Raw genomic sequence first — 15458 nt, 5'->3', positions numbered from 1 at the left:
AATATCCAATTCTGCATCTCTGCCATACTCCTTTTAATTGCACTCCCTGCAAGATTTTTTGAAAGGGAAGAACTGTACCAAGAAAATACAGTGTTTTGAAGGTTTAGTGTTTACAGTATTAATGGAAAAACCCACCAGGGATCTGACTTACTTCTTTATATTCTCCCACTGTTTAGGATCTGAATTAGAAATCCATTTATCCACCTCCTTGTCTTCCGCTATGGCAGTTCCGTTCAAAGTAACATATGGATTCTGTATAAAAGGGGCAAGAATGTTAATGAGGTTAGAAGCCCAGTAGATGAGACTCTGGTTCGCGAGGATCACAGCCTTCAGTGGGCCAAACTGGGAGTGAACAAATGGGCTTCCAATCAGTAGACCAGGGGTGGGCAAACTATGGCCCGTGGGCCAGATCCGGCCCCTCAGGGCTTTGGATCCGGCCTGCGGCACGGCCACTGCTCCACTCCGGGAAGTGGCCAGCACCACGTCCCTGCGGCCCCTGCGGGAGTGGGGGCAGAGAGCTTGGCGCGCTGCTCTTGCCTGTGGGTACCTCCTCCGAAGCTCCCATTGGCCAGGCACAGGGAACTGCGGCCAATGGGAGCTTTGGGGGAGGCACCCATAGGCAAGGGTAGCGTGCACAGTTCTTTGCTCCCCCTCCCGCAGGGACGTAGTGCCGTCCACTTCCCGGAGCGGCACGGGGCCGGGGCTGGGGCCAGGGCAGGCAGGGAGCCTGCCCTGGCCCCGGTGCATGCTGCTTCCACCCCGGAGCCACTCCAGGTAAGAGGTGCCGGGCCAGAGCCCAAACCTCTCCTGCACCCCAACTCCCTGCATCCCAACCCCCTGCCTACACCCCAGCTCCCTCCCGCACTTTGCACCCCTCCTGCACCCCAACCCCTTTCCCTGAGCCCCTTCCTGAACACCGCACCCTCTCCCACACCCTGCACTCCAACGCCCTGCTCCAGCCCCACATTCATGGCCCTGCAAGCAATTTCCCCACCCAGATGTGGCCCTTGGGCCAAAATGTTTTCCCACCCCTGCAGTAGACAATACCAAAAGCATAAAATACAGACATGATGTCATGAGAGAGAGAGATTTGCTTTTCTAACACAATTTGGTCTCAGTGAAGGGATGGAGGGAGGTGTGGAGAGTGCTGTGATTTTGGAAGAAAAACCTATTATGGGGCTAGATGGCAAATCCAAATTCATACATGGCTCAACAGCAGCAAAGCAGAAGCTTTGGCCAGGAACTACATTGTTAAAAACATGTCAGATACTTCACATACCTTTTTCTTCAAGCAAAGCACAATGCTTTGGTTTCCTCCCGCAATAATTTTAATCACCTTTTTGGAGGTACTGTTTCCTGTGAAGGGATAAAGAAGAAAAGGATGAGCCAAAGAACAATCCCTTATCTTTTGAAAGTTCAGTGCATGGACAAGGCATATAAAAACAAACCTTAAAAACTCATCAAAAGCTCCCAGCCCCAGAAGTGATTCTATATAACATTTATTTATCATGATGAAGCAGTAAATGTATATCTATGATGGGATCAGCAAGCAGCCTGGGGACACTGGAAGAGGGTGGCTGGCCAATCTAAAAGCAGCATGCAAGTTCCTGCATCTTCTGGTGGGCAGGAAGAAGCCAGCTGTGGAGAAGCCCCGCTGAAGGGAGCTGTGTTTGTTTCTAGTTCATGGAAGGTCTTGGTTCCGGATCTGCAAAACAGAGACAGAGCTCCTTCCACAGACGAGTGGGATTCTAGTGGTTATCAAACCTAAAGAGATCCAAGGAAAGTCACAGTCTCCTAAATACAAAACCCAGAGGAACCCCATTTCTGAGAAGGGTAAAGGCTGTCCACTGCAGGTTAACCTGAGTCACCTTAAGGTTATAATAAGCCCATAAAGAGGGAGTCTGTTTCCATAGTTGATTACTGTAGTTTTTGTGGTGCTATCTAGCTAGTGTTCCTCGTTATTTTCCATATTTTCCTTTGTTACTCGTACTTACTTTGTTGTTAGAAAAGTGTGATATAATGGTTTCCAACTGTAACTTTGTAATATGGTACTTTTTTTATAAGGGAATATAAAAAAGGGAGAAGAAGCTAATTTTGATCTGCCCTCAATCTCACTGCATGTTTAACCAATATATGAGAGAGATCTGGATATATCCCAGATGCTCCGAGCAGCTACAAACCCAGGAGCATGGAGGACAACAGTGAAAAACTATTGTTATAGTCCTCTTCAGAACTGCCTACTTATGGCCAGGGTCTGCTGTTGAGAAGACCATGCTGTCCTATTCATTAAAATTGAGTTTGGCACCAGAGTCGATGGCTCTTCACTAGCTTGGTTTCCACATCTCTAGTGTTACTAGACTCAGTCAATGCCTCATGGACAAGACTAACTGAAGAGTTTTAAATCTGAGTTTCAGAATAAGGTGTGAAGTAATTTAAAATGACTTAATTTTTTAAAAAATCCAACAAATGAGAATGCACAGCCCATCTAGCTGACCAGCAGTAGGTACAATGAAGTAAGTAGCTATTAAGCAACCCTTTAAGGCATGATGTTCTTTCTACAATTGCACTGGATCAGAGAAGAGGCAACTGAGACAATTAGATAGATTGAACAGCACAGCAGTAAGAGTAGCCTGCAGTACATTGCCTGAAGAGGAGAAAGGTACAGAGATACCAGAATCCACAGTTGACCCTTAACATCTATGCCATGGCTGCTCAGTAACACCCCCTGCTGGCTCCCTGTGGTGTAGCCAGCACTCCCTGCCTCAGTTTCCTTCCCAAAGGTTGTCTCCGTGGCTTTCCAGACACCTGGCTGTGATGGAGATGTGACTTAATCATCTGGCCAAGTGACAAACAAACTTAACTTGTTCCCGGGTAGCAAAAGTTCAAACTAAAAACTCCCAAACAAGCAAAAGGGCTTCTGCCCTTCAGGGCTTCCCTTCAGCAACGCCCTCCCGGCCTCATTCCCAGCCCCTTTCTGGGCTAACTTTGGAGAATATAGCTGCCTCTGGGATAGAGCACTCGGCCCTTAGGCTTGCTCCCCTGGAGTACCATTTCCCCCCAAACCTCAGTTCAGGGCCTTCCTCAGGAGCCAACTCCCTGTGGTTCCAACTCAGACTGATCTCACACAGCCCCTTTAAAAGGACCAGGTGTTCACGAATCTATCACTTGACCTCTCCTTAGTCCTGCCCCCTCAGGGTGGGAAGCAGCTAATTAATTATGGTGGCACAGGTGTGTCTGGCCCCCATCTCCCTTTAGAGGGGACAGTTACCCTGTGACAGCTTATTTAGGGCTCAGGCTGAGAGGTAAAGAAGATACCAGGGCAACTGTTGCTTCAGGCTAAGAAACCCTGCAGGAATGTTTTCCCTCAGAGTCTTCTAGTACATTAGTCATCAGGGAAACCACTCATTTATTCAGGCTAGGGAGAAAGATGGTAAGTTTTGCCTTTGGAAGTGAGTGTGATTCTCATGAGTTTGCCCAATTTGAAGGAGAAGATAGCAGTTAGGGACTTTGTCCTGGCAGGAGGTTCCCCACACAGATATATACTTAGTTCTTCTCAAGTGTTTGTAAGGTCAATTGTCTCAATTGCCTTCAGGCTGTCCAATGTTTAGGGACAAATCTCCTTGTTCCCAGCCCTCTTCACCCACGCTCTTGTCACTCCCCTCGTTAAACAAAATGTGTTTTTCCATTTTAAAAAACACACTCCTACCTAGTTTGGATCTAAAATAACAAAGTACAGCTCAAAAAGATCTACTGTGCAAATTACCTGGGTTGAGTTTTCCACCATTCACCCAATCTGAAGGTAATTCGACAGGCAGTGGTATCAACTGATTAGATGTGTCACCATTGCCCAGCTGTCCTTCTGCTCCACAACCAAATGAATAGACTTTTTCCAAGGAGGGGACATAGACAAGCGTGTGCCACCTGTTCAGAAAAGGAAAATGGACCACATAAGAGTGCCGTTGAGCTAGTTAGGATAATACAGACAGGCACATTTTCAGAGCAGTACATGGGGGTGCTTCCCATTAAAGTTACTAAGAACCATGCTACAGAAGACCTCCAGTCAAATTTGTAGGGCGCTCCTTACAATAAACATGCAGAACTGAAAGAACAATGTACACATCTTTAGTTAAAGGAGCACTGTTCCACTGATTCCAGATAGCAATTTATTTTCTAATTTTGAACCAGTGAGAATTACAAACAATAAAGTGTTCTGCGTTGATATTTTTCCATTTGGCAAGCATAAATATTTTCTGTGGTTTTAGATCTGATCCAAAGCCAACAGGAGTCAACAGGAGATTTTCTGTTGATTTCAATGGACATTGTATCAGGCTGTTAATATAATATATTATATTAATATAATATATTTCATAGTTTAATTTCAATATAATTTCATAGTTTCCATCATTCACAGTTAGATTGTAAGGAACCACCATTTTCCCATGTTGTACAGGGATTGACTGGAAATTTTGGTAGATTTCGTCCCTGTTAGGTAACTTGATGGTCTTTTTCTGTTTGACACATGTATATATTCTTCATCAGCTGGTGAGAGCAGCTAGGGATTATGGGTACAGTACAATTTTTAAATCTGCTCACTCCATTGGAGCGGGACTTTGTCCTCATGAAGCTCAATGCAGGGCAGGGTCTGTGTGTGGAAAAGTTAATACATAAAATGTGTGTCTGGTCAATATTCTATCAGCTGTGAGGGGCTAAAGTAAGGGGATCTGAAAAAAGTAATTTAGAGATTTCTTTTCCTAACATCCTCCAGTGCTTCCCAAAAGCTCCGCAAAGTTATCTCTTTGTCATTATAAAGCTTCAAAGACATTGCCATTTCCTACCTTCCGCATGCTATCTGAGACACCCTTGCTCCAAAGAGCTCGGCCACAATACGAGGTGTCAACTCATTCTGGGTGGAGTTGTGACCAAGCTGCCCATAACCTCCAGCTCCAAAGGTACACACCAGCCCATCCTTGGAGAAGAACAAACACACATGAGGGTCATGTAATCTCAAAATAGCACACACTATTAAAAAATGGTAATTGCCAACTATGGGCCAGATCCCGCGAATGCTTACACAACTTCACTCACATGGATAGTCCTGTTGATTATCCATATAAGACATTAGAGAGACAAGGTGGGTGAGGTAATATCTTCTGTTGGACCAGCTTCTGCTGGTAAAAGAGACAAGCTTTTGAGCAGTTGGTCCAACAGAAGATGTTACGTCACCCACCTTGTCTCTCTAATATCCTGGGACCAACACTGCTACAACTATACTACATACATGTAAGAACATGCTATAGACCATAGATCAGGGAATGGGTGATGCAAATACAAACGGAATAATGCTAATGTAAGGCCTGATCCTGCATTACCTATACATATGAGTAACTTTACTCCTGAGAATAGTCCTATTGCTTAAGGGCTTTACTCATGTGAGTAAACCTAGTAAATAAGTTGTTGTTCTCAGTCAGTGAGGACACTATAAAAACCATCAAAAAGTAATAAGGTTTGGTCTTCATTGACAGTTTAACTGCATGTTGTTAACATTGCCTTGAGACATCCAGTCCCCATGTACTTGGGTTCAAAGTTTCAGCTTCTGCCAGACACTACTGGAATGTCCCTTCGGTCCTTTGATAACCCATGGCTGAATGAGAACAACAACAACTCATTTAATGTTCCGCAGGAATTTAAGTAGACTATGGTCCTACAAAAAACTCAAGTTAGCAAGTGCCAGGGGCCAGCTTCACATTCCCATAAATGTAAATATTGCCCTTGCAGGGAATCAACACTCTAGCAGTTAGTGTATCATCTTTGTTGGGCTAAACTTCCCTTGCGCTCTGTGAAGTGAATGAATTCAAATTCAACCAAACCTGTGAGAGAACGGCAGTGTGCTCTCCACCACACGAGATATACACAGTCTTCTTATGTTCTAGGGCTCTAATGTATGAAGGGTAATATTTGTCTGAAAAGAAAAAACAGTGTCGATTGACAACGTTGGTAAGTCTAAAGCAAATACAGGTCTAGAAAAATACTTATAGCCATCCTTGGAATGACTTCTTAAAAAAAAGCCTTTCCCCTGTATATAGAACTTGCTTACAAGGCTTATTCACCTTCCGTTACAATGCATAATGCTTCATAATACCCTGGCAAGTTTGTTTATTTGGTTGTTTTACATATTTATGTAGTTAGAGCTAGGAATAAAACTTGGGCCAATATTAAAACCTGAGGGCCTTAAATTAGGCTCTTAAATCCATATTTATGCACCTAGATAAGTAGCCTGATTTTCAAAGGTGCTGAGCACCTGCAGTTCCCATTGACTTTTGTGGGTGTTCAGTACCTCTGGAAATCAGGCCATATATATTTAGCTATGAATTTATGATCCTAACTTTAAAAATCGACCAACATTTCCACATCTGGATATCTAATTTTCCCTCACCTTGTACGTATAAAATCTATGGAACAGAAAATTGAAGGAGGGAGGTAAGTATAAGAACATGTACTTCCTTGCTGCAAACTACTGGCAGAGCATAATGTGATCAGGGAGAGAACTCAGAGGCCTGAGCATTTTATGAGCCCATGCTATCTGGGTGGGAGTGTAAAATGATTGATTAGTCCTCTGGAAGTAAAACACCAGACTCCGTTGTTCCAGCTGGTTTTTCCATGGGCAGTAGCCGATCAGGGCAAACTAGCAAGTGGAACACCAATCTATCTGCATTTGCTATTCCCAGAGACACTGTCAGATATCATTGCTCTGATGGTCATTGACATCCTTAATAGTTTCTGTGTCTGTGTCAAGCTCCTCTGTTAGGAAAATATCCTCCCCACCTAATTTTTATGCTGCTCTGTGTCTTTCCTTACTTTCTGTGTCTCCAAGTCCCAGCTGTCCAAAATCGTTCTTCCCCCATGAGTAAACGGCTCCAGAGAGCGACAGGGCAAGGCTGTGAGTTCCTCCTGCAGCAATCTGAGCCAGTGGGATGCCTCTGAGCTCCTGCACCAGTTGTGGTTTGTGGATAAAGTCAATCTGGTTCCCCACTCCAAGCTGACCGTGTGAGTTCTGTCCCCAGGTAAAAAGCTCACCACCTTAACACAAGAAAGAGAAAAAAAAACATGACAGTTTCAAACACACAGGTTTCCACCTAATGGGCCCTCATACTTTCACACCAGGGACCCAAAGATTGAGCCTAACTTCTTTATATATGAATTGAGACCCAGTTAAGACTCAGTAATGGCAGAGATCCTGGATGCCTCAGCACTGGCTTTCAGAGGCCCATAGCGAGGTTAGCCTTGGGAGCAGCTGGAAGAGGTGGTCCCAAACCCAGCCTTCTCTACCTTTGCTCCATAGTGTTTTATCAGTGCATGATTATATTACATCATCACATTATCAAATGATGTCATCACATGCTGATAAAGGTGTCAGGCTGTAAAAAAGCAGTGTTGCCAAAATGGGGACAATAAATCAGTTCAGGACTCGCTGGATCTGGTTCTGATTTGTGAAAATCAAGAGAGTGCCCTAAAGTTGTGATGGGTCGTAACCCTCCCTGCCAATCCGCAATTCATAGACCTTTCATCCATAGATCTCAAAGCATTTTATCGCCCCCATTTTATATATGTGGAAAGACAGAGAGTAAAGTTCAGTAACTTGTCCAAGGGCACACAGTGACTCACTGGCAGAGTTAGGAATAAACCAAGGATCTCCTTTATCCTAGCCCTATGCTTAGTCTACTCGATGTAGCTGCCCTCTACTATCTACTAAGGATCCAATCCTGTAATCCCTGCTCTGGAATAGTTTCATCAAAGACATAATGAGTAGCTTTCTTAAACAATTTTAATGGAAAAGTGGCACTTCTATACATTCAGTATTTTAAAAAGTGAAAAACCCGAATGAATAATTTTGACATTTATAGAAATAAATAAATGATTCACACAATTTTAATATGAAGAATGAATTATGAAGAATGAATTATGGCTCAGAGTAGGAGCTTTTTTTTTATTTCCAGGAACAAGTGACAGAAAGAAATCTGATAGGAAGCGGTATGACGATAGCCCCATTCTCTTTTATCTAATGTTAAATTAACACATTCTGTCATTTGGAGAAAACGAGTATGCGCATTCAGAGAAGAGCACAATTTGAGATATACAGATTAACAAATTCATGTAAATATAGTGAGAGTTATATCTGTCCTAGGTATTTACATGGCCCCATAACCATAGTATCAGAGCAAACCCCAGGATAATGTATTTATCCTCACAACACTCCTTTGAGGAGGGCAGTCCTATTGCCCCTAAATTACAGATGGGGAAACCAAGGCACAGAGAGAGACTCAGAGTCTTGCTCAAGGTTGTATAGGAAGTTTCTGGCAGACTAGGGACTTGAGCCTAGATCTCTTGAGTTGCTACTGCCCGAACCACTGGACCACTCTTCCTCTCTGGCCCTTGTGAAAAGAGTTTCCTACCCAGTATTTACCTTTTCATAATAATGCCATTAACTAATTGCGATGCTTAAAATTTTAGCTCTTGAGGAGAGGGTTGCAATACTCCGATTTAATAATTTAGAGAAAACTCAAAAGAAGGAGAATACCTTTAGACAGTGCCATGGAATGATGGTCCCCACATGCGATTTGGACAATGTATTTGTCTCTTAATTCTTTCAGCAGTCTGGAAAAAAAAAACACATGAAGTACTGTGAATTCAACATAAATTATTCTAATCTTAATCCAAGAAGAGCCTGCCTGAGAATCTATTTTTATCCTGTTCTACCACCTTCAGCACGCTTAAATGTTGTACAGTCTTGATTCTAACCTGCCCAGGTGTAGTTCCATTGGGTTCAGCTGAGCTGATCTTGATTGAGACCAATGTAAACTAGAGTAGGATCAGGCCTTATATTTACATATTGTTTAAAGTCTGACTGGGGCAAGGTTACAGAACACAACATCACAAAGGTGATGGCAGCGTACTTATGCACTTCCTGTAGGTCAGTGGGTGGTCAATTTATACAGTTCAGTCAGATGCTCCATGGTCACTTTGGGCCCAGTTCTCCCACCCTCACCACACTGAGAAGTACCTCTACTCCACAAGTAGTCCCATTGAGAAGCGGGGCTCATGGAATAAGGTACTGCTTGATGCTAAGGCAATCTGGTGCTCAGATAGTCCATTTAGTCCGGTGCTATTAACAATCCTCAATTGTCTATTTCTTGCTGCGTTAAAAAAACAAAGTAGGCTCCAAACCTGACTCTGCTCCATTCCCCTCCTTTACAACGGGAGCACCTCTCAGTCCATTGCTGTAGGATGCATTTTTCTGTCATCGTTAGGAGAAACAGGCAGGCACTCATATGCTGCTTGTAAGTACTGCTATCCTCAGACATGCTCAATGCACGACAAGCCTTGTTCCAGCATGGTTGGTCTTTCAGGGCATTGACCATGCTTTCTGTATAAACAAAGCTACGCCCTAACTTACCTTTTAGACCCATCTTTTCTTTGGTTGAAAAAACAAACTCTTTCTTCCCTAGGCAAAGGGGAAACATATCTCCAAAATACCCCACTATTTCAGTCTCTGCCACTGTGCACCATTGGCCTACTACTACCATTCCCTACTTCCCTTCCCAGTGGCTGGGGCAACAGTGATGGATGGGTTCCTTTTCTTGCCCTTTTATTATTTCAGGACCTCCCTCATCTTTCCTCCTCTGACGACCATTCCATCCTTCTTATCTCTCTCCTTGCTCTCTCTAGCTGGCTGTCAGTTACACTTGGCCCCACATTTCCTGCCCTGGCTTTGATGCTAAGCTGTCCCCTCTCCTCTCAATCAATCATTTACCGTTATTTTGGGCCACTTCAGCCCAGATCTTTCTCTGCTTAAGTTCATTATTTGACCCACAGCTCTGGACCAACTTCCCCCCCTTTTTTGGTCACTCTCTGAACTTGTTTCAGAGTAGCAGCCCTGTTAGTCTGTATTCGCAAAAAGAAAAGGAGGACTTGTGGCACCTTAGAGACTAACCAATTTATTTGAGCATAAGCTTTCGTGAGCTACAGCTTGGTCTCGCTCTCTAACCACCATCATCATCATCCACTGAGACATTTCCCACCTTATCTTTGACTTATCAGCTGTGGCTGAAATGCTCCGCTCAAAAAGTTTTCCTTCTGAGGTGAGAATGAGCATATATGCTGCTCCACAGTCCAAGGAATGCCCCCTCATGTTCTGTCCTAAAGTCACGCATTCTGCAGAGTAAATCAAGACAGAAACCCACAATCATTTTGAGACATTGAACATATTAAAAGCTACTCAGCAACTTCACTCTCTGTCAGCGCATCACAGAATGAGTTTCTGCTCCTCAGCACAAAGCTTTGCACATACGCATGTACTGGTATGCGGCCTTTCTCAGGCACACAATTCTCTCCTAGGTGGCCTGCAGAGCACCCAGATGACCTGGATATAGTAGCATCGCCGTAACGAGGGCGAGGCGAGTGAGGCACTTGCCTCGGGCGCGCAAAGCTGAGGGGCACAGAAAACTCCCCGGCAGGCCAGTCTTCGGCGGCATTTTGGCGGCGAGGGTCCTTCGAATCGGGCCCCGCACTTCGTAATGCTGCCGACATGGACGCAGTTTTATATTCTTGCCTCGGGCGCAAGAATAGCTAGTTACGGCTCTGGTGTGGGCCACAGGTTTCAGGAAGGGTCGAACCTTACTCCTCCCCCCTCCACGTGGTGGTGTGTTCTAGTGCATCCATGCAGTTTGTACACCCACCGTCCGAGCCTCCACAACTTCCCATAGAGAAAGAAACACTTGCAGAGCTCAGTTCTGTGGCTTATGGAACCCACGGCAGGACCACTTTGCTTCCAATCTCCCAAATGCAGTGGAATGTGGCTTGACTAATAATAAATTATGACCTGATTTTCAGAGGTGCTGAGCACCCAGATCTCCTTCAGCAAGAGCTGTGAGTGCTCAGTTCTTCTGAAAGTCAGTCCAGCGGATTATTACAAATGAAGGAGAGTTTTAAACCACTCTAATTTGCTTGCCACTATTTTTTCTGGCTGTTTGTCTTTATTGCACATCTCTGGGTCTAGACAATGCAAAACAAACTAGTCAGTTTCACTGTTGTATTTTGTCTGTCTGGATCTCATGCCTGCTGGGGTTCACCCTCCCGCAGGGAAAGGGTTACATCCATAAATTAAAACCTGTATTAGTGCAACAGCAAAAGAAATCATCAAAGCATTTCTAGTCAGCTTAGATTTTGTAACTCTTCTTCTTTAATAGTATCAAAAAGGAAGGCAAAAATTAGCCACCGTCCCTTTAAATTAGATTTTTCTAGCCTATAGGTCCCCTTCTCACAGACTCTATTCCATTACCAAAGTAGAAGTGTCCCACTAAATCCCTTGAACTTCATTCTTATTAGACTTGGACTCCTGCACACAGGAGTCTGTGTTTGTTTGTTCGTTTCCTTCCAAAGAAATCTGCTCAGAAGGGTGAAAAGGGGAAGATGATTATGCCGGGACCATAACCAAGTCAATAGTTTTTATCTAAAATTGGGCTTTAGTGCAGAAGCTTTAACATTCACAGTATATAACAGAATCTCAGACACCAGTAAGTGCGCATCAGATCTTTACACCATTTTACTAATCTATGCCTTCAGTTGCCTTATCACGTAGACATTACTACGCCATAAGTTATGGTCCTCTCATTCAAATTTATCTTAAACTAAATCAACATGAAACCAGTGATTAGGGCTTACATTTACATGCCCAAGGCACTCAGATCACTGAAAAGTCAAGGAGAGTCAAGTATCTATAATAACAACAAAATTCCCATTTTTCGGCCTCCTGCACTTCACCCATTATTGCCTGGCAGCTGCAGGCAGCCTGACAGGCCCCTGAGTAATGTTCTGCACAGCCTCTGGAATGGAAACCGAAACTGGTACTTGGCACCACAGAGAAAGGAAACTGCTCTAGTGAGAAGAGAAGAGAAGAAATAAGAGTGGCAGCAGGGACCTGGGAATTGGAATTCTGAACAGCAAGAGTAGGCAAATCACAAACCACTTGGAGTTTCCTGTGAAAAATCAACCTAAGTCCTAAATTACCTTGGTCTCCTGTGATAAGTTTAATGTAAAGAGAAAGAATATAAACATATTAATGCACTGTAAAAACAATGTATTACAGAATCACAGCAGGGGCACCTTCCATTCCTATCACACATTTAACTCTAAAGGGGTTAGATCTGGGTACAGGACAACAAAAAAGAAAATGTCTTATATTGGTCCAGATTCTAAGCTGCTGGAAAGCAGCGCAACTCCCTGACATCTCTGGAACTATGACAGTTTACACCAGATCGAAACCTGGTCTTTGGGTTTGAAAAACAAATACTCACCCGGTTTTCTGTGTTCACCCTCTTTGTCAAAAATGAGAACGCTCCCATTTCTCTCCACGATAGCTAGGGAGCTCTCTTTGCAGTTTATCTGGCTGATTTCTTGTGGGTGCTTCTTGAAGAAGTTGGGGTGGCAGTTTGATTTTGGGACCAACAACAACGATGAGGATGCTGCTCCTGCTGGTTGAGGAGGTGGTGACAATAAACTCATTTGGCTGCTGGTTTGTTGCCTGCCTGTCTGGCTGTCCCTTGGCATTTTGGTAGATATGCTCTTATTCTCCAGCTGTATTCAGCACTCCAGAAAAAGCCAGCCAGGACGCACTATACTGTGCAAACAGCTCCGGATGTAGCCAAAAAACAGCTGATAAACACAAAATCCACTGGGATCCACGTTGGAAAGGATACGCCTGTCTCTCAGCTTTTGCTTGTGGCAGTAACTGGAGAGAGGCAAGGGTTTTTACTCTTTAAAGAGTTGCCAAAGGAAAACAGAACCAGGCAGCCTGCCGATTGTTTAGCCCATAAAAGTTCCCTGCATGACTGAAGCTCTTGTCCGATGCCACCGTGAGCGCGATCGCGAGTGGGGAGAAGGGCAGCGGCGACAGGTTTAAATCCCCACGAATGGCTCCGCCCCTCTGCCTGCGGTGAGAGGGAGAGACTCCGGGGAGGCGTGGCCCTTGCAGGAAATCGAAAGTCGGCTCCCTTCCCAAGCCCGCTCCCTCGCGCAGGGAGGAGGGGAAGTTAAGCTGCAAGTCCCCGATAAAGGCAGCAAGGTGTCAGGCAATTAAAAGAGAAAAATGTCGAGCCACCTCCATTGTCTTGCAGGAAACCCTGGAGCCAGAGTTTCTTTAGCCGGGTGACTGAGCGGATGCAATTCAGGGTCTCCAGCAGAGACAACAAATCAAGGGCGGCAGCGACTCGGTGACCGGCGTTGTGTCAGACAACGCAGCCCTTTCGGAGCACCCTGGGGAGGAGGGGTTTGGGGTGCGTGGGTGCAGGCGGGGCTTGGGCTGCAAAAACAGAGGACGGGATGCTCTCGTATATCGTGCCAGATATTATCGCACCTGTCAGAGGAACAGGAGATGTTTAGCTCCTCCCATATTTCTTTTACCCGGGTACATCCCATAAAGTTGTAGTAGAGGAGTCACTATTTGTATTTTCTTTTAACAAGTTGGTAATGGAGGTTTCAATCATTGACAGAAATGTAGGGTCTGGAAGCAGATGTGTGTTTAACGTCCATCTTGAGGATCTTGTAGCACTATAACCAAGAGCTATGTGAGCAGAAGTTGGAGCGTGATCAGAGATGATAATATTACTGATTTACACCTTTACAAGGTAGCACCCGAGAGATCATAAAAAGAATCTAATCTGGACTAGGAGGCATGAACCATAGAGAAATGTGTATTTCTGCTTTGTAGGATGCTTTAATCTCCAAACATCCATTTGTCCACTATCTTTCAGCAGGGGTAATGGATAGTTTACAAAGGCCTGAGATTTTTGCTTAGAGATTTGTCTACAATATCAACCAAGACACCATTCCAATCTGCTCCTGGTACCACTCGGACATCAGTTCTGTTGGAAATAATGTCTGTTTTTTCTGCAATAAAGGGTGCGTTCTCATCCCTCGGATTACATACACTCCCCCAAATTAATCTTTTAGCATTGAAAATGCCTTCAATTATTATGTATCTGCCTTCTGGAGCCACTCATGACAGAATACGTTGAAAAATGAGGTTCTTGTGGATTAATATCACTACTTTCCTTCATCTGGAGTTGAAAAAGGAGTGATATTCATGTTCCCACTCAGTTTTTTAATTCTGTCTGCATATTCCTTAAATGGGTCTCCTGAAGGAGAGTGTCTCAAAGTTTTGCTTCTCTTGGAGAGTTCATTATGCCACTGTGCATTCCAGGAACAAAACTTTAAAAAGAGCTCATGAAAAATCAGTGATTGTTCAGCTGCTAGTTGATGCCCAATAGATTGACAGCCTCCAAGTACCTCTCCATAAAAACAAAACAAAAACACCCCATACTACCCTCCATCCCTGTAACAGCCCAGATTTCCGATATGGGCATGTCCAGATTCTAGGCAGTGTATGCCTGCACCGACCTTCCGTTCCCCCATACACAATACAAATTAAGAATCCCCCAGAAATATACCTGTATTTACCAAAATACCTACATGTGCCAAGATCACGCTGCTAATGAGATCTAGGCTTGATTCCCGTCGTATTTGCCAAGCATCCAATGGGATATTGAAGTATTTCACAGAGTCTGTCAACTTCATTATGAAGATCACAGTCTATTTGAGGCTGTATTTAATATCTGACCCCCGAGAGCTCATTTGATGCCATTAAATGCTGCTGTCTTCTTAGTTAAATTTGCAGAGAAGTCTGGACACAAAGAAAATTTAAAATCCTTATACTCTAGTCCCTTTTTGCCTAGCAGCAGACATCAACTTAGTCAGTAAATCTTAGCAATTTAAAGAGTTGTTATTGTTCTCTCTCCTTCTGACCCCTACCACTTGATGGGCACTTTCAGTCTCCACTAACTCAGAGAGCATGTTCTGGAGAAAGCTAATCATGTTTTTCCTTCCAGCCCTCCAGAGATGCCCAGTAACCACAAATTATTCCTGGATGATTGGTTTTCAAGATCTTCTTGTTTCTCCTCAAGACTGGTTAGTCTGTGCCTTAAGGAAGCATTCTCTGTTCTAACTTCCTTCAGTTCTATAGTAGTTTTTCATAGTTCATTATCTAAATAGGTGAAACAAGCGTTGACTTCTCCTGGATCTTTAGAGAGCTCATGTATATCTTGAGATAAAAGATCAAATATGGTAGTTTGAAAGTTCTTCAGAGCTGCCGAGTTGTGTGAGAGAGACTGCTTCATTTCCTCATCCTTCTTTCTTTGGAGACAGGCTTGCGTTATTTGGTGTTTCTATTTGTCCCAGCAGGATCCATAAAAACACAACAAAAAGGGTCCCCCTTGTTTAATTAGTACATTTCTGACAGAAAGTTATTGTGTAGGTATCCATGAGCCCTTAATTGACAAGGATTAGTGTGCGGGGATTTAGGAGACCTGGAGTCGGGCAGCCATCTTCTCTACAGGTCAAGTGAACCC

General features: G+C 44.0%; 1 protein-coding gene across 1 annotated transcript in view; it reads right to left on the bottom strand.

The window, feature by feature from the left end:
- LOC102937978 (E3 ISG15--protein ligase HERC5) overlaps positions 1-13286 on the bottom strand; it is a 44051-nt gene extending 30765 nt beyond the window's left edge. Inside the window, exons 1-9 of the mRNA XM_027828935.3 lie at positions 12351-13286; positions 10077-10209; positions 8576-8652; positions 6856-7077; positions 5868-5959; positions 4836-4966; positions 3764-3921; positions 1280-1356; positions 152-252 (exon numbers count right to left, since the gene is read on the bottom strand). Coding sequence (XP_027684736.2) covers positions 152-252; positions 1280-1356; positions 3764-3921; positions 4836-4966; positions 5868-5959; positions 6856-7077; positions 8576-8652; positions 10077-10209; positions 12351-12603 — 1244 coding nt within the window. The 5' untranslated portion in view covers positions 12604-13286. The remainder of the gene's footprint in view (positions 1-151; positions 253-1279; positions 1357-3763; positions 3922-4835; positions 4967-5867; positions 5960-6855; positions 7078-8575; positions 8653-10076; positions 10210-12350) is intronic.
- Between the last annotated feature and the right edge of the window lie 2172 nt (positions 13287-15458).

The sequence above is a fragment of the Chelonia mydas genome, chromosome 4, assembly GCF_015237465.2.
Source record: "Chelonia mydas isolate rCheMyd1 chromosome 4, rCheMyd1.pri.v2, whole genome shotgun sequence".
Taxonomy (NCBI): domain Eukaryota; kingdom Metazoa; phylum Chordata; order Testudines; family Cheloniidae; genus Chelonia; species Chelonia mydas.
Note: the sequence above shows the minus strand (reverse complement) of the source record. Positions and strands in the feature narration are given on the sequence as shown.